Source organism: Triturus cristatus, chromosome 8 (genome assembly GCF_964204655.1).
Source record: "Triturus cristatus chromosome 8, aTriCri1.1, whole genome shotgun sequence".
In the NCBI taxonomy this organism is placed as follows: domain Eukaryota; kingdom Metazoa; phylum Chordata; class Amphibia; order Caudata; family Salamandridae; genus Triturus; species Triturus cristatus.
The window spans coordinates 75,209,947-75,229,928 of record NC_140591.1 but is presented as its reverse complement, the minus strand read 5'-3'; the positions used below and the strand labels follow the sequence as shown (position 1 = coordinate 75,229,928).

At 44.3% G+C, this 19,982-nt stretch overlaps 1 protein-coding gene across 8 annotated transcripts in view; it reads left to right on the top strand.

Moving 5' to 3' along the window:
• Nucleotides 1-19,982, top strand: part of STXBP5L (syntaxin binding protein 5L) — a 1,956,595-nt gene that overhangs the window by 1,040,474 nt on the left and 896,139 nt on the right. For all 8 annotated transcript variants that reach the window (XM_085621040.1, XM_085621038.1, XM_085621036.1 and 5 more), the window contains exon 8: nucleotides 1,926-2,049. In XM_085621040.1, coding sequence (XP_085477166.1) covers nucleotides 1,926-2,049 — 124 coding nt within the window. The remainder of the gene's footprint in view (nucleotides 1-1,925; nucleotides 2,050-19,982) is intronic.

The following is a 19,982-nucleotide window of genomic DNA, read 5'->3' as shown; positions in this document are numbered from 1 at the left end:
GGTTTTGACTGCCAGAGAGGAGGTGCATTGAAATCTGGACAATGTGTAATCTAAATGCGGAAGGTGTAATCTATAACTGCATGTTTTAATTTGTAACTTGGCAAATTTGAATCTATAGTACTTGACAGCAGGGCCATGTCTTCCACCCAAAAATAACACACAAGAATATTAGAGTGGCTAGTAAAGATATTCTGCAGATTCTGGCACATGAAGTGGTTGCATGACTCTCTCTCTCTCTCTCTCTGTCACAATGTCTTTCTCCCAAGCCTTCTTGGCATGTTTTTATTTTGAGACTGTTTTTCTCTTCATCTAAATCCTGTGTTCTGTGTCACCAGTTTTATCTTTGCTGCTTCTCTTTTGCCTCTTTCTGCCCTGTTTACTCTGCCACTGACTTCTGTTTTGCCACCGTTCTCTCTTCGACTGATTACTGCTATTGCTCTCTTTTGCCTTTTTCTCTTTTGCCTCCTTCTGCCCTTTTTACTTCTGCCCTGTTTTCTGTGCCACTGTTTTTTGTTTTTGCCTCAATTTTCTCTACCTCTGATCACTGCCCTGTTGCTGTATTTATCTTTTGCCTTGCTTTTGCCCTGTTTACTTTGCCATTTTTCTTTATCTGACTTAACCGATTTTGCCATATTTTCTCATTTTCTATTTGCTGAATCAATCTCTGGGTCTGTGGTGTTTTTCCCGCCTTTTCTCGCTCTTACCGAAATATATATATATATAAATGTGTCATATGTGTGTATATATATATATATATATATATATATATATATATATATATATATATATATATATATATATATATATATATATATATATATATATATATATAAATATATATATATGTGTGTGTGTGCATATATGTGTGTGTGTGTACATATATATATGTGTGTGTGTGTGTGTGTGTGTGTGTGTATATATATATACACACACACACACAAACACATGCACACATATATGCAAGGGCATAGAATGATGAAACAAAACATACTGTGGACTGGGTAAGCTAAAAGGCTGGGCTAGCAGCCGATGCCTAATCATCGCCACTCGCCTTTCCCGCTCTCCTGCCTCCTGCGCCCCTCCCGCGCCCCCTCAGCTCCCATCCCCTGCAGCCCTCTCCCCTCCCAGGTCCCAGTAAGTGGCAGTGGCGGCGTGGAGCAACCATTAAGCAGGTGCACAGTCCCAGTCCCTAGAACTTCCCTTAACATCTATTACCCTCTGTCGATTCTCCATAATGTGGGATTACCCCAAAGGTTGAGAATGGAAGAGAGGCCACACTTAGGGGAGGATAAAGTTACCTTTACATTGACTCTGTTACTCCTATGTAGTCTGTGTCCCATTACCAGCCCCTCCCACCACCCCTGAGCCATAAGAAGAAAACAAGCACTGACCTACTCCTCTTATCAGACGGGGTGCGCTGAGCACCTGGGCAGGTGAAGGGGCGTGTTTGCGTATGATGTACACCAGCATGCATGGTACAGGTCACGCAAAGCGCTATTCAACATGTAGAGAAGCGTTTTCTACTAAGTGTGCCCCTAGGTGAACAAGTACCGATAGTGGAAGCTATGAACTCGGAGTAACATTAACGCCCCACAGGTAACTTTATCCTATACATTGCCTTCTCTGTAAACTATTTCACTGCTCTGTGGCTGTACATATATAACCGTGTATATGCGCCCTGTTAAAAAGAAGGTGTCTGCCATATGCTGCATGCACATACCCCTAAATCAGGAGCTGAGGCTAAGAGGTGCACTTCCTGAATCTTCCACTGATGAACTATGGCGACCTCAGCATTTAAAAAGGTTACCCTGGTAAATAGAATGCACCACAGCCTGAGAGGGCAAGGGTCATCCAAAGAGAATTCTTCACTTCTCAGTTCTCTCTGCCAGTGGCAAGCTAAATCTGTGTCTTTTCTGTTCTCTCAGGCAATTCATTCTGTGGGCTGGCACCATGAAGGAAGACAGTTCATGTGCAGCCACTCCGATGGAAGTCTGACTGTGTGGAACCTTAAGAGCCCCAGCCGGCCCCTCCAGATTACACTTCCACATGGTAAGGGACTAGTTCTAAACGACAACATTTTTATGTATTTTATTTCTACAAAAATGAGAGGCGCATGACATATGGACAGTTTTCGATTTTAAGAAACACAATTGCTCTTTCAACCAGAAGTAACAATATCCTTAAGATAGCTTTCGAAACTCATTTTTCCACAAGTGTTATATAGGTCTGGCATTAGTGCAGACCTGTTAATTTTACTAAACTGTTATCTAATATACTTACAGTTAGAAATGGGGTCTCTAGTTGGCAGAGGTAGGTACCTTTGTCCAAATAGGGACCCTTGCTTCTAGTTGGGGTAAGGGGGATTCAATTCTAAAATAACCCCTGCACACCCCCTTAGTAGCTTGGCGCGAGCAGACAGGCTTATCTCAGAGGCAGTGTGTTAAGCATTTATGAACACAGACAGTAATACTGTGAAAAGACTACAAATGGACACCACACCGGTTTAGAAAAATAGTAAATCTTTATCTAAACCAACAAGACCAAATACGATAAGAATCCAACATACAATACTCTTGAAAAATAGTACTTGTGCAAAATAACCTTTAAATTGTGGGAAAATCAATAAAACACAGTTCTTCTGACTCTGTAGGTCCCCCTGGGGCTCACCGCGATACTGAATACGACAGAGTCTAACAATTCCAGCTGACCGCGTCAATACGGGCCAGCTAAAGCGTCGACAGACTCAGACACAGTACCTTTCTTGTTGCGACCAACACGTTGGTGATAGTCAGTCAGGGCAAACGTTGCAGTTGTGTTGTGATGCAAAGCATTGCGGCGGACGATATCCTCACGATTCGGTGCAGGCAGCGGCTCGTTGACAGAGTCGGTGAGACCAGGGCTTGCGTTGAAGGGTGAGACGGTGCTGGCAGGTCACAGTGCGGCGACGGAGTCGGTCAATGTTCGGGTCAGGCAGCGACGGAGTCGGTGACGTCCTTGCAGCATGTAGCGAAGCGTTGCGGTGTGCGGTACCCTCAGGACGCGGTGCAAGCATCGGCTCGTTGAGACCAGGGTTGCATTGCGGAGCGAGGTGATGCTCTCGGCGGTGCTTTCAGAACACGAAATCCTGCGACAGACTGGATGACAGAGTCGGTTACCCTTTTCTTCTGCGGCGACGATCAGAGAAGGTGCCCACAGACACAATGAGGTAGTTGCTGTTCCTGAGACCTCTAGAAAGGGGGCAAGCTCAGTTCAAACCCTTGGAGATCTTTTCTTCAAGCAGGGGGACAAAGCAAGCAGCAAAGTCCTTTTCTCCTTTCCTTGGCAGCAAGTAGCCACTATAGGCCAACCCCAGACAGCAAACAGCACAGGGGCAGTATTCCTCCTCAGCTTCTCTGGCTCTTCTCCTTGGCAAAGGTTCTTCTTGATTTCCCAGAAGTGATCTAAAAGTCTGGGGTATGGGCCCTTCTTTTTATACACCAAAATCGTTTGTTCTCTGAAGGCAGAGAGTGTCTGTACCCAGCCAAAACAAGTTCTGTCCTCACTGGTGCAGCTTCCTGGCAGGAGGTGGAGACAGCATTGTTGAAGGCAGACCAGGCCCATTCAGGTGAAAAGGAAATCTCCTCCCCCTACTCTAAATGCAGCCCAGGTCTATTCAGCCCAGCCCTGACTCATCAGACTTCTGGAGCCACTGCCCCTGTCCAGCCCCTGTCATCCAAAAGCCAGACATGCAATACACAAACCTAGCAGAGGCACACTGGATGGTTAGGCAAGAAAATACCTACTTTCTAAATGTGGTATTTTCAAACACAGAATGTAAAAATCACCCTCACTAAAAGATGCATTTTAACATTCTGAGTTCAGGCATACTAAACTTTAATTTTCTAACTTGTTTGCAGGGCCAGTTATGTGTATAAGATGTTATAAACAAACTCCCCATTCTCTCCTATGGGAACAGGTAGCCTTGCAATAGTGAAAAACGAAATTGGCAGTATTCCACTATCAAGACATGCCACACACATCAGGGCAGGTCCTACCTTTCACATACAATGCACCCTGCACACAGGGGTGCCTTGGGCCTGCCTTAGGGGTGACTAATATGAAGAAAAGGGAAGGTTTAGGGACTGGCAAGTGTGTGCACTTGCCAAGTCGACATGGCAGTCCCAGACTGCACACAGGCTCTGCAATGGCAGGCCAGAGTTACATTTTACATGCTGCTTCTGTGGATGGCACTAGTAACATTTGATTTACAGGCCCTGGGCACACACAGTGCACTATACTAGGGTCTGACAAGTAAATCAAATATGCCAATCATGGAAACACCAATCCATAACAGTAATTTACAAAAGGAGCTCTTGCACTTTGGCACTGAACAGCAATGGCAAAGTGCCCAAAGCATCTAAACCAGCAAAACGGAGTCCAACACACAGCACAAACACAGGAGGCAAAGTCACAAAATGGAAGGGAGACCCATGCCAATGGTGCCAGGTCTAACACTTATCTGTAGGGGCTTTCAGCCAGACCTCTTTATCCGTTGGTCTGTTGTTGTGTCATTCACGTTTTTCTTCTGCCCACCACAGCATACAGCATTGGGCAATAGTTCAGCGCACTTCAGCCATTGGCTGAGACTTCAGTATGAGTGACAGTGGGGGAGTCATTACGATGGCAGTCGGACGCTGCAATTGGAAAATTTATATTTTTTATAAATAGCCAAGCACCGTGTGCCAGGCACCATGTGCTGAATGGCACATGGATTTTTGGGGGGCACCAAACGTGACCCCCTTGGCCCCATAGCAGAGGCCTATGGGGATGTCCTTTTCCTTGTGCCTTTACTTGCCGGGGACCACCATGTAAAGGCTGAGGGAAAGGGACATTCTAATCTCTATGGTGGTGCCTCTGCAGGTACGCCTCCATCCTAGGGATTAGGCTACGACCTCCACCCCTGCGGGCTCCTTAAGGCTGTCGGAGGCACCGGGCCTTGCCCCCTGCCCAAATCGCTCCGCCTGCCCGTATTGTTATCCGGTGGTCGGACCGATACACTGGATGCATGGCGGTCCACTCAACATCATGGTAGGGCCCAGTGTTTTTTTCACAAGAAACAAATCTAGACACAAAGTTGTTTCCTTTATGCTGGAGGCTACAGTGACAAACAGAGTGTGCTGTGCTTGTTGAAGCAAAACATACTTTTTGGTTTAAATATATGTATCACAAAAAAGGAAAAATAGAGAACATGCCCAGTGCTGATTCTCAGTTCCCTTTCTTCCTCTCAGGGAATTCTCTATACATTGGGTCATGCGCTAAGAAAGTCACATGTTGAATCTTGAGTATCCATGCACATTATTTTATTGTGCGTCCTTTTCACGGACATTATAAACATTTCATCTTCAATTAGTAGTATGATAATCGTTTTTGGAGAACATCATATATTGGGTTACAAATCTTCATCAACATTTAGTGGATTTGACATCCAACACGTTTTTCGTGAAATTGTTTCACTTCTTCAGGGTTTGAGAGATTTAATTCATCCAAGGAAAGTTTATATCAGTAATCTTGATAAAAGGTTCCCAAATAATCTTCGTAGCATTATGTGGCATCAAATGATAACTTCCAATAACATAATCCGGTAGTAGCTTCACATCAGTGTATGTAGTATCGTATCATACTTGGCCAGACCCCAGTACCATTGAAACTGAACTTCTCATCATGGGCGATGAATGAACCCTGACCTCATGGCCTGACCTCACAACCGAAATCGCTGCTACCATGAAGACCATCCACTCGGGGGCTCCATCTGACCCTTGCCCCCTCCACATCTAATCATCAACAGCAAACTGGACAAGACCACACAACAACGATGTCACTGCATCCTAATTTCACACTCTGCAGGTGGTGAGGTAGATCTTAAAATTGTTCTAAAGAAACACCCAAAAACCGGTCACACTTGCCCTAGTCAAACACAAGGAGATGATGGACGGAGCACTGAAACTTTTCAGACACTCACCCCCAGGCACAGATCTGGGTTGAATCCATCATCGTTCTTTAGCTCACTTCGCCACCCCAGTTCAGACACAGCTATATGCAAATCAGTCTTGACACTGTGCCTCTTGTCAACAGTCCAGCCCGAACTGCCAAACCAGGTCCATCCTGGACCATAAACAAGCATCCTGGGACCTGTTTCGGGCTAATAGTCCTCATCAGCCAGGCTAGCTTGAATCCAGTGGCAAAGTGAGCTAGGGACTCACATCAAGGCATACCTTACCTACTTAGGGCGAACAAAGCAATCACAAGGAGATGATGGATGGAGCGCTGAAACTTTTCAGACACCCAACCCCAGTCAGCAGCAAGTCAGACTATGGCAACACCCTCCACACCTGGATCACCAAGCAGCTCACTTGAAGACTACAAACAATCCAGTACTCAGCAGCCAGGCTCATCCTCAGCCTCCCAAATAGAACTGACATCATACCATATCCCAGGGAACTCCCCTGGCTCCTGATACACAAACACCTTCAATTCAAACTTCTCATATTTATATGCAAGGCACTACACAGCTCTAGCCCCACCTACCTGAACAGTCGCCTCTCCTTTCACCAACCACCGAGACATCTCCGCTCCCCCGTACTCCAACTCACATATCCTACGCATACACAGAACCAGATCAGGAGGACAAGCGTTCTCTTACATCGCCCCTAAAGAGCGGAATGACCTCCTACTTCACATCAGAATGAATCCCGCTTGCAGCTGAAGACCTGGCTTATCATTGAACCAACCTATCATAGGCAGGGCTAGGCACATACTCCTGCACAGCACCAAGATACCCTTGTGGGTGATCGTGAGCTTTACGCATACACATAACATAGCATAACATACTGTCACTGTATAATCACTCCGATACACCCTTGACACAGACTTCTCCTACAAAGTACACATCATCAAAAAAACCTCAACAGCCTGGAACCACTTGTTGCTCTATCAAAAGGTAAAAACGTTCCTATCTGTATTTGAATCTAACCTCTGAATGGTAACGCAAGCCCTGGCCTTCTCCTACCTGGATGGAGGCAAAGCTCTGCACAATAACCTCTAAAACACCACCTAAGCACTCCTAAAAGTCATCCTATGTGATGAGGTACATCTCATCAGGGGCTTGAGGTCATTGGCCATCATAACCTCAACTTTAAAGGAACTACACTGTGTCCCCCTAAGTGCCTTCATGTGCCCCTCTGTGTGCATGCACCCCAGTTCCTGCACGGCATGAACTTTTCAGTCCATGCTGTGCAGGAACAGTTTTTGGCATTCCCATTGCAATGCCCACTTTCAGGGCACCGCCGAGAGAACATAAACACAAAGCCCACCAGACACAAGAAACACTCGTAATTTGGCTGGAGGCCCGACCATGGGTTTGGCAGTGCGGCGGTGGGGCGAACCCGGCGCCGCACCACTAAACTCGTAATCAGGCCCTAAATGTCCATCGAGCGAGTACATACCAGTAAACACTAGAATGAACAACTCATGTGAGTTCACTCTGCTTATAGTTCCACCAAAAACCGTTCACAAGGTCTTTTATAGTCAGAAGAACTTATATTCAATTGAGTGATGCAAGGAAAAAGAAACTTGTAGATCCTCAGGAATCAGACAATAGCCAAACGATTCAGAATGCACAGATAATCAACATTTCTTTATTGGAGAAGTAATCATGTCATTTCATCCAAGATGAAACATGCCAATCTGTCCTGTTTCAGTCGACAAGCAAAAGCCAAATGGCAGAGAATGCATAGATTACCACCATTTCTTTGTCAGGGAAGTAATCATGTGATTTCACCCATGATGGAACATGCCAATCTGATACGTTTTTATTCCTGGTCGGCTCCCACTAAAGGTCAGTGATAAAGCAAAGAACACTTGTTGAAGAGCCTTCGCCCCTCACCCTTGCTCCTTACCTGCAGGGCAAGTGGCTCCGCCATGTCATGGAATCCCTGCAGGAAACCATCTTCCGATAGATATAGGCCACTAACTTCTTGTGGGCCAATTACTACCCGGACTACCCGACCAGCAATCCCATCTCGCTCCATCTCGGATGCTGCCGAAGCTCGTGGAGTGAAAATGGGCACCATTTTAACCCGGTCAATTATCCCATCAAACCGTGGACATGCTGTATCTAGTTGCTTCTTCTTCTCATATTATGTGTCTAACCTCTATCACATAACTGAGTGACATTTTTTAAAATAATGCGTATTCTTAAAACAACAGCTCATCTGAAATGCACCTGGAACATACGTCTAAGGGGGCACCAGGGCCAAATGGCTGCACAAATCAGGACTCCATTTTAAATGCTAACATACTCATCTGACTGTGGTACCGGCTACTGTAACAAACTGAACAATAGAGTAAAGATGCAGCGGTCACAACCTCCAACAATGTATGTATTGACATTTTGTGCTCTCGTGATCAACGTACCATGCTCATAATGTAAGGCAAAAGTGCCTAAAAACAGAGGGGAGTCAAGGGAGGAAGTTGAATAAAGGGGTACCCTAAGTCCAATTTGACACAAAAATCAACGTATAGTTCAATCGGTAGCAAAAACATGGATAACACAAGTAATGAGCATCCAGAAATCAATATCTAGCTCTTTAGATGACAACAAGGCTCAGATTTATGGTCTCAATTAACTTATTAAGGCCATTTTTATCAGTTTCCTCTGAGCGAGCCTCCCTTTGTGCTAAAGCGGCTTCCACTCCATTTAGCCCCTGGTCGAATGTTTCCTGAACCGTCCATTCAAAATGCATAGGTGGGCCAGGCCTCATGTCTTTACAGTGTTGGACTTGTCTAGAGGTGATATTTGTGGCTGTTAAAGTACTGATATGTTCTTGCATTCGCACCTTAACCTTTCTGGTGGTCAGACCAGTGTAGAAGAGGTCACAGGAACACTTCAACTAAGGATGAAGTGCAGTCTGTCATTTTATTCTGCAACCAAACCCTGCCACCATCCACTTTTTTTTTAGGGTGCCCGGGGTTATTTTTTATCCCAATCCAACCCTGTTTTTAGGGGACAAACAAAATTAAAGTCTGTCCCGGCCCCACTACACCCCCAACCTCCCCAATAGCTATGGTTCTTGGAAGCGTATGCAGAGAATTAGGCCACAAGGGCAGACACCTGCACAGCTTACACTACTTCAATTTTGCTGAAAGATTTTGAGGATTACGGAGGGAGTGCACTGTTCTGATCTACTTGCTCAAATGCAACAATGATCATGTTTTTGGGATATAGCTTGTGCTTTAGCATCAGTGGTAACAAGAACGCATATGTGGATGAGAGACTGGAAAGTAATAGAGATGAAAAGACGGTGTTGCCAAATATCCCTTGCGTAGGAATCATCCTGTTTGGAGACCCTCTGGTTTAGGCGTGATGACATCCTTTGAAGACATATAGCATGCATTGCCTTATAAGGGAAAGGCCTCTGGTTCACATTTCTCTGGAGGCTGATAAACAACAGACACTCTTCTTGCACATATAGAACCTCCTGTTGCAAGTGTTTCCAGCATAGAACATCAGATAAAAACTAACACAGCTCAGCCTTCCTCTGTTCTGAACAGACAACATTGATCATGAGGTACAATGGAGAATCCAGATTGATTTGGTGGCTGTATCCCAGACTTCCTGCCCATTGCGGGAAGCAGACAGCTCAGTTGGTGCTGGGTATTATTCGAGATGGATATGTTATAAACGTTGGCTCCATGTTCCCAGATTCTGAATTCATCCTTATACCTGATCCCAGAAGCAGATTCCAAAAGGCAGGCATTAGGAGAAGTTACAACTATGTTACTTCTGAAGAGAACAGTGATTCCAGTTCCTCTAGAACATTACACAGGAGTCTAGGCTGTTTTTTCTAGTTAATAAAGTTACAAGAGCGTATCACCCAGTAGTTGGTCTAAAAAGAGCTGAGAACAGAGTGTGGGCAATGCACTTCAAGATGGGCTTCCTTCAAAAAAGAATTCCTTTGTTTCACATGGGGGCAATCTTGGCCACACTTGATTTGCATGTTGCCTATCTCCACATTCCTATGAATCAGAATCAGATATTGCTCAGATTTGCAGAACAGACTCAGCATTTCCAATGTTGTGTCCTGCCATTTGGTCTCAAGTCTGCACTCAGGATCCGTGGCACGGTATTGGCTCTTTGGTGGTTGTGTTACACAAGATGGACATTCTCCTACATCAGTAATTCGATGATTGGATGTTCCATTCAATATCAAAGGATCAGGCTAGTTACTGCATCACAGAGCTCTAGAAGCAGATCTTACTCTTGTGACTGTGCTTCATGCTGGTGGAGGATGTGATCCCAAGGGTCTAGCTCCAGTGTCAGCAGATGTGATGCATAGTTGTTTTTTCCTACAAGAGGAGTTTCCGGTTTTCTGGAGCCAGCCTTTGTTTTCATCAGATTGACATTAAAGCCTTTTGAGGCACATGTGACTTGTGTATGCATTTCAACACTATGCTTCACACTGTTCAGAAAGTTTGCCATTTCTCGCCCTGATCGGTACAACCTGGTTCCTAGCTGGATCTGTTTTTGGCTGTGGATGCTTTACAGAAACACCTTTGAAAGGTTATGCTTCACTCTTTGGTTGTTAGAAGGGCATTTGCCAAGAGTGGCTTCTTTCAGTGGTTACTCCCTATTTTGTGAACTTTGGTAAGAAAGGTTTTCAAACCCTCTACGCCTGCTCTGAGATGTAAGGCGAGATCTTCCTTTTCCATGCTGGCATAAACGTTACAAAACATTCCTTGTCCCCTCTGGTGCAGGGTACCGTGACTTGACTTGGGTCATGCTGAGACACAGAGAGCTTCTTTGGTTGAGATGTGTGGGGCGGGCACAGGAGTGACACTTCAACGTTGACCATCCACTTAGTTGAAGGCTACTGGTGCTGTTGATTTCAGTTCTAGAATTCTTTCCACTATGAAGCAAATATGAATAAGGATTCTTTAATACCATGTCTTGTCTATGTGCCTTTTGGTACAGTCTGTTCTGGTCACTCAAGCTAAGCATGGCTTTAGGTTACTCCATTGCGTAAGGAATGGAACGAGGAAATGGATGAGGAAGTAATGCTTACATGACTTACTAGGAGCTCAGCATAGACTCTGATTTCACTATTCCATGTTTAACTCTTAAATTCCTACTCCTTCTCCATGATGGTCCAAGATAGCCCTAATCGCAGAGATGGGCCTAGATGCAGGGGTTAAAACATTTCCCAGGTACCTCATTGGGGCCCTGGAGTGCCTGTGTGAGGGAGGTGGACTCTCCCCCTAGTGTAAGGACTGAAACAATATTGGATTGAGAGCAATGGAATTTTGAGTAAATAATTTAATCATTTGTCACCATAGTAAGTAGTGACAGTCATTCCCTAGGACGTGGTCGAATTTATTAAACATGTCTTGATAGGCTTCAATCTAAATAAAAAAGGGAATTCAAATGATTAAAAAACAAGCTTTCGCCCTGCTGCCTCGTGCCTCAAGATTCAGGGCTTGTGTTTCTGGAAATGGGATGATACCTGCAGTAAGTTAAACGCACGAAAGTAGTGGATGGAAATACTAGAATTGGCATGAACCACTGCCAGAAGCTCTGGGCAAGGGCCCATTCCACTTTGGTTTGCTCCTCATCGCCATTGCAACGAGAGCCCAGACATGTGCAGCTCAGTCTTAGCCCCTGGCGTGGCACAGACAAGCTAAAAAACAATGGAATAACCCATAGTGGCCAATCAGTAATGTATGTGATTAATTGAATCATGATTTTCCATCATGTGTTTGCTGTCGTCTTTAGTGGGAGGGGCATGCCCAGGTGGGGGTTCTAGGAGGTCGTCCTGCACCTCACTGATGTGGCCCTACAAGACCATATCTTGAGGGGGTGTTCTCCCCTTTCTCAATTAGAGGGGATGCGGCCTAGCAGTTCAGTACTGGCTTGCGTGTGATTCCATCCCCTCTGGAATGTAATAAAACCAAATAAAAACACACAATGAAATGGAATGAACCCAGAATGAATAACTGTCTGAGATTAATTCCAGCATTTTCCATTCTTCAGTTTATTGCTCTCTGTAATTCATTCTGCCGCGCAAAATACAAACATCCGCATTACTTGTCAGGTTGAAATAGCGCTACAAATAAAACGTAGAATATGAGATTTATATGTCTAATGAACCTGCTTTTTAAGTGGCGCACATAAAGTGGTCTCGGTGGTGTAAACATGGTAAGATAGTGATGTTTTCTAGCATCTTCAGAAGTAAGGGAGGCTGCATGCAGCTGTGATTCCTGCACGCAAAGTTTCCAGTAATATGATGGAAATCAGCAGTACAAACCGGCCCCCCTTGACCCTAAACCAGGCCCACAAACTGCTAGAAACAGACCTACCTGGCCATAAAGCAGGCCCGCAAACTGCTAGAAACAGACCTACCTGGCCATAAAGCAGGTCCGCAAACTGCTAGAAACCAACATATCTGGCCATAAAGCAGGCCCACAAACTGCTAGAAACCGACCTACCTGGCCATAAAGCAGGTCCGCAAACTCCTAGAAACCGACCTACCTGGCCATAAAGCAGGTCCGCAAACTGCTAGAAACCGACCTACCTGGCCATAAAGCAGGTCCGCAAACTGCTAGAAACCAACGTACCTGGCCATAAAGCAGGCCCACAAACTGCTAGAAACCGACCTACCTGGCCATAAAGCAGGTCCGCAAACTGCTAGAAACCGACCTACCTGGCCATAAAGCAGGTCCGCAAACTACTAGAAACCAACATACCTGGCCATAAAGCAGGCCCACAAACTGCTAAAAACCGACCTACCTGGCCATAAAGCAGGTCCGCAAACTGCTAGAAACCGACCTACCTGGCCATAAAGCAGGTCCGCAAACTGCTAGAAACCAACATACCTGGCCATAAAGCAGGCCCACAAACTGCTAAAAACCGACCTACCTGGCCATAAAGCAGGTCCGCAAACTGCTAGAAACCGACCTACCTGGCCATAAAGCAGGTCCGCAAACTGCTAGAAACCAACATACCTGGCCATAAAGCAGGCCCACAAACTGCTAAAAACCGGCCCTCCTGGCACTAAAGCAGAATGGACTTACTTTATTTACAACAAAGAACAAACGAGAAACAGTGCACACCTTGTTCACTTTTACGAAATGCTAAGTCACTTACATTAACCCTAGACAGCAACCCCACCATCAAGGAACACACTTTCACAAAGCAAAGACAGCCTAGTATCAGCTCTCTCTTCCAAAGAAATTGAAACAGTTTTCCCCAGAAAACAACTACGGAACTGCTGTTCAAGCCCTCGTACTCTTGCATGTGGATGCTGGTAACGCTCTGCTCCATGGCCTGCAACACTCCACGCTGCCACCCATTAAGGGCATCCTACATGCCGCAGCAGGTCTCATCCAGGGCTTGAAAAAATATGTTTATAATACTCCCAACCTACTGGACCGACATCAGCTCCTCTCTCCAAAACCAGCTGCATCATTTACAGAGCCATCACTAGCAGCACCCCAGCTTATCTGCTGGTGCTGGGCAGAACACCAACAGGCTGCAGACTACGAAGAGCAAGAAAGATAAAAACAAGTCAGCGGGTCGCTTCCGTGTATGCACCTGGGACTTAAAACAACTTCTCTGTATTCACAGGACCACCCCATCACTGTTCCAAATTTAGGAAAGAGTTGTACACAGATCTCTTTAAAAAACACTATAAGAGAGTGCATTAACCGTCCACAAACCATCTACCTCCCTCACCACGTGTTGATTGCATGCTTGCCTTTTGCTAGGGTCACTCTATAGAAGTACTACATGCATACATGTGTACAGGATGATGCTGTAAGCAGGGCAGCTGGTAGTGGCGGCTCCTCCGCTGTGGCGCAGGAGCGTCACCCCACTGCTTTTAAGCAGTGCAAAGTACGAAATATAAATGATAATGACTTGAAGTTATTATCATTTTATGCTTCGTGCTGCTTTGTGGGCGGACGGGTGGGCGGGGCTGCCCTGCTCTTGGAACAGGGCAGGGGAAGAGTGGATTGTCCACTCCTAAGTGCGCAATGACTATTTGGTCGGCCCCTCTCGGGCTCCCCAAGCCAGTTATGCGCTCTTTCCCTGTTATCTGTGCACGCTGCATTACAGCCTGCATGGAAAACATGCCCAGGCCCCATTCCCTGGCTGAGGGTCGAACAGGATGCTCAGACCAATTAAAACGCTGCAGTGCAGCATCGTGATTGGTCAGGAGAGCCTGGGTGCTTACCAATCACAGCACTGCAATGCAGCGTTGTGATTGGTCAGTGGGACCTGGCTGTGCTTCCTGTTCCTCGAGTTAAGGCGAGGAGAGCAGGAGCAGGGACGCGGGACCCGGCAGCAGGGTACTTCCTTTTATATTGCGTAGCCCAACCCCCCGCCTGACTCCCCGACCGCAACCCCCCTCTCCAGCCACCCGCAAGCCATGTCGGCTGCCACTGGCAGCTGGTAGAGAAGCATGTTGAGCAAACCCTTTTCCATGGGCTGCCAGCCACACCCACAACCACCTACGTTATGAGATGCTGACGTTTTGAAATTTACACCTAGTCACTGACGGCTCCATTTACATTTACACAAAGTTATATGAGATACACGCAGACTTTATTTTGAGTGTAAATTCTAATTTTTTATTGGCAACATTTTAATGTAAACTGGCAAATCCATTTGTTCACATGTAAAATTACACCAGTATAGACAAATTACACTATTAATATTACACTGCTCTGGTGTAATATTATGCACGAGCAGAAATTCTTACCCGGGACGAAAGTGTGGGTTCCAGGGTAAGAGTGGCAGGGCCAGACTGGGAACCGAAACTAGCCCTGGCAAAGTGCTCATCCGGCCCCCTGGAGGGTATGGGGGAGCGGCCGAGTCGTTTGCTAAGGCCAGTTTCAGGATGAACTTGTAATTCACAAAAGAATTCCAGAACTTTTCTGGCCAAACTGCGATTAGTGCATCTTTCAAGGAGTACTCCCAGAGGTCTCTTTGAATTCTAAAAAAAGTAAATTGTTTTCTCCAAACGTAGGAATGAACCTGCAGGAATAAATCGCAAAATGTTGTAAGCATCAGACCCAGAGTAAATAAGATGAATTCATAAATGTTGTTGGATGGAGAGCCAGGTATCGATTGCAGGTGACCGCCTCAACGAGCCGGCTGCCTTTCTTGGTTCAATAGCCTTATATCAATAGGACGGAGATTAAAGGAGGAACCCTTTCTAGCTTCTTCCAAGTCATGGCAAGGCGGTGTGAAGTGCCCACTCTCACCACTTCTGTTGTCCTATTGGGTGCTGCGGAACTCCCTGGTTCTACCATCTGTTGGAAGTTTGGATTCTTCTTGTTCTCCAGGATGTGTAGAATGTCTTTGGGTAGGAGAGTGGACATAAAGTCCATAAGAAACAAGCATTGGCATAGCCAATAGGTCTCGCTTTTGGGACCTTATAAGTATTTAGTTATGCAGCACAATATCTTTGGTACAACAGCATCAGCTGTTGCATGGCTAAACACTTATAAGGTCCTATGCCAATGCTTGTTATTTATTGCAATGAAATGAGTCAGTTAACGGAACCTAGAGGTTCAGGAACACTGAAACAGGAGAGGTGTCGCCCTGCTGTCCTTCTCCCAATCAGCGTCGAGTAAATGCTGAAGAAGGTCTGATAGATGTACTGTTTGAAATGGAGCGATAAACATCATTTAGAACAGAGGATAAATTGACACTAAGCAACTAAAAAATGATATCCGTGAGGAGGGTGAAGGAGTGCTTTGCCCATAAAAAGAAAGATATTAGTAATTACAATGGTGCAAAACAAAGGTTATATACAAACATTTACTTTAACGAAATATGTGATTCTGCGGCTACAGCGTTTTCCGTATCATTATGAATTTGCAGCATTTGCCACATAAGCCATCACCTGTCGCATAATGTGCTGATTTTAAGAAAAAAATGTTTCTAGTTAAAATAGATCCAAAATTACAAAAATAATGGCGACACATGTTGCCGAGTAGCAGAAGGCCCTATGCAAAGGTTGATTAGTCATGTTCAATTTGAATATTGCTGTATTTTGATAATAAGCTGGTGATAATTAACTGGAAACTTTGGGCCAGACAGTGTTAACATGTGAAAACATGACATAATTATGAAGTAACACCATCACAAAATGTGCCACATTACGGTAAATAATTGCCCTTTCCGTGCCGCACAATTTAGTCAACCCAGCTGCGCACTCAGGACCTCACCTCTTGCATAATTCCAGTGGTCCTGCATAAAGTTATTAGCAAGAATTTCTGCAGCAGTCTCAGTGGCCGCCTGACATTGATGGTGCACATTATGAGTACTTGTAAAATAGAATTTAATAAAGAAGTCCAGATCTTTTAAAAGGAGTTAAAAAGCGCATACATACCAATTTACCCAAAAACTAAGTTTACATTGAGCAGATGGGATGTTTGACCTCAAGGTGAGAGGTTCAAATTCAGCGGGTACACTCAGCCTTTCGTCTTCCTGAGGTCGATAAAATGAGTATCCTTGAGTAAGGTAACAATCAAAATTTGTTATTCAGCGCTAAGATACCCTTCCAGGGCAGCATTCACTTCACATATACTCTGTGTTTTGGTTAAAGACACGTTGTATGAATGAAAGTAGTGAAGAAAGCAGACCTTCACTTCCAAAGGTGGAAACCCCCACGCCTGGTAACAGATTGTAAAATGTGTGTGTCCTGTGATTAACACGCATCTGTGACCTCCCCGGATATGTCTATCAAGCGTGCCAATGTCTCACATTTCTAGCGGCAGTACGGTTGGACGGTACGAGCATTTATGCCAATGTAAAGACTCAATTTCGAACATGTTCATTCACGCCAGGTTTATAAAAGCACATTGACGAGGAAAGCTCTAAGTGCCAGAGCCATGAAGCTCACGAAACTAAACTTGAGGCGGGAAACATCGCACACTGCTCATAAGTTGCTGAGCGTTAAAGACGTAAAATACCGTCGAACAGAACGCTTCCATTCATCGTGCGGCTGCGATCTCGCGAGAACGGTTTAAGAGCATCTGAAAATGAAACTACCCAAAAAGTTCAAGTCCTTGCTCTATAAAAGTATGTGGAACAACCGTTAAAGCGAGTTTGAGAGCTGTTCAGTTTAGAATGGAGCGAGCGTAATTCTGATTGGTGGTTACATGTTAGTCAACGTTCGCATCGGTCGAAATCAGGAAGTGTCGGCCGCCATTTTGTTTGTTTTCAGTGCGAGAGTGAAACAGGAAGGTGGCGAACGTGAAAAGGGGGCAGGGTAGAGAGTTCCTGATCCCCTAGCCTTTGTCAGGGGGTCCCTGAAGGACCCCGAAGGCAGAAAAAAACATTTAAATTATTTTTTTTTTTAATCGCGGGGGTGCGCGCACCGTGTGCGCACGGTGAAAAACCAAAAAAATATATATATATTTTTAGTACGTAGTTTATTGTAAAATAAATATATAAAAAAAATAATAATACATACATAACTTAGCATTTAAAAAAACGTACAAATTCACTGAAAAAACCATAGGTTTCACACACGTTATAGTTAGGAATTAGCATTTAAAAAACCTTGCAAATTCACTTAAAAAACCATAGGTTTCACACATGTTATAGTTAGGTGGATATTTCACTCGTAAAAAACCAATGAAATTCCCCCGTTATAGTTAGTTCAAATAACTATAACTCGCGCGACCGCCACTCTATCACAAGGATGATGTCATCAGTAATGTCATGAGTGATGCCACTGACCATGTCATGAGTGATGTAATATGTGACGTCATGAGCAGGATTGCGGGCGCGCGAGTTATAGTTATCTGAACTAACTATAACGGGGGGATTTCATTGGTTTTTTACAAGTGAAATATCCACCTAACTATAACATGTGTGAAACCTATGGTTTTTTAAGTGAATTTGCAAGGTTTTTTAAATGCTAATTCCTAACTATAACGTGTGTGAAACCTATGGTTTTTTCAGTGATATATATATATATATATATATATATATATATATATATACACATATTATCTACTGGCGGTCGCCAGTAGATAGTTATAGTTAGGACCGTGTTTCCATAGGAAATCTCAAAATTCTATTTTGAATAACTTTGGCGCCGGTTGACGAATCTTTGCGAAATTTTCAAAACTAATGGGGCGCTACGCTCAGCTCCTACCCTGAAAGTCTCGGGGGGATTCGTCAAGCGGGGGCCGAGAAAAAAGGGGGTCCCAAAACGCTTTTCCCCATGCATTTTCCCATAGGACCTTTAGTCGAAGGTACAGCCCGAACGGCTGAACAGAATTACTTGAAATTTGGCAGAGAGGTAGTCCTCAGGTCAGGGAAGTGCCTTTTGCATATATGGAGTCAATCTGTTCAGCAGTTCCTGAGAAAATTGCAGTAAAAAGCACATACATATCTATAGCCGCGCACCGTGCGCGCACCGTACGCGCACGGTGCGCGCACCCTAACGTGCGCGAGCGTAATTCTAATTGGTTGTTACATGTCAGTCAACGTTCGAATCGGTCGAAATCAGGAAGTGTCGGCCGCCATTTTGTTTGTTTTCAGTGTGAGAGTGGAAAAGCAAGGTGGCGAACGTGAAAAGGGGGCAGGGTAGAGAGTTCCTGACCCCCTAGCCTTGGTCAGGGGGTCCCTGAAGGACCCCGAAGGCAGAAAAAAACATTTACATTTGTTTTTTTTTAAATCGCGGGGGTGCGCGCACGGTGAAAAACCAAAAAAAAATGATATATTTTTAATACGTAGTTTATTGAAAAATAAATGTATAAAAAAAATAATAATACATACATAACTTAGCATTTAAAAAACCCTACAAATTCACTGAAAAAAACATAGGTTTCACACACGTTATAGTTAGGAATTAGCATTTAAAAAACCTTGCAAATTCACTTAAAAAACCATAGGTTTCACACACGTTATAGTTAGGTGGATATTTCACTCGTAAAAAAACAATGAAATTCCCCCGTTATAGTTACTTCAGATAACTATAACTCACGCGACCGCCACTCTATCACAAGGATGATGTCATCAGTGATGTCAAGAGTGATGCCACTGACCATGTCATGAGTGATGTAATATGTGACGTCATGAGCAGAGGATTGCGGGCGCGCGAGTTATAGTTATCTCAACTAACTATAACGGGGGAATTTTATTGGTTTTTTACGAGTGAAATATCCACCTAATTATAACGTGTGTGAAACCTATGGTTTTTTAAGTGAATATATATATATGTATGTATGTATGTGTGTGTATAATGCATGTGTGTGTGCATATATATTTATATATATATCTCTCTCTTCCGGAGGAGTCTCCAACTCGACAAATACTAAGGTGGAGGGTTCATGCTGAAGAGCGGTCATCTTAATGATTGGAAATAAAGCACGACACATCGGCTTGATATTGCTCACTCCCAATGGCCCCGTTACATGATAAAAGGTGGTGGAACCAGCTCCCATATGTTAAAAATCCTCCTCCAATCCTCAGTCATTGCCAAGGGAAAGAGCCAAGTAGTGGCACTCGATTAAACAATGCATGTAATATATGCTGCAGTGCTGGTGCTTTCCTTTGTCGATGATTGAGGAATGGAGGATTATTTTGAATATGAATAAATATATATATATATATACTCATAAAATACTAAATGACAGGGTTCATGCTGAAGATGGATCATCTTAATGGTTATAAATATAGCACAACCTATAGACTTGACTTTGTATCTTGAGGATACAAACAGCAATACTGAAATCCTTCTTAATTCCTAATGAGTATTAATGAATGAGAAATTTAAAGAAATGTGAAGAGCGACTTAGGTAAAAGGTCAACAATCTATTTTAACCACTACCTGAGCATTCAGGAGGAGCAACTGCAGAATGAAGCGTAGGGGAAAGAAGAAGTAAGGAAGAGGAGCTGAGGTGAGTCGCCTTTCAGAATGGTTCAT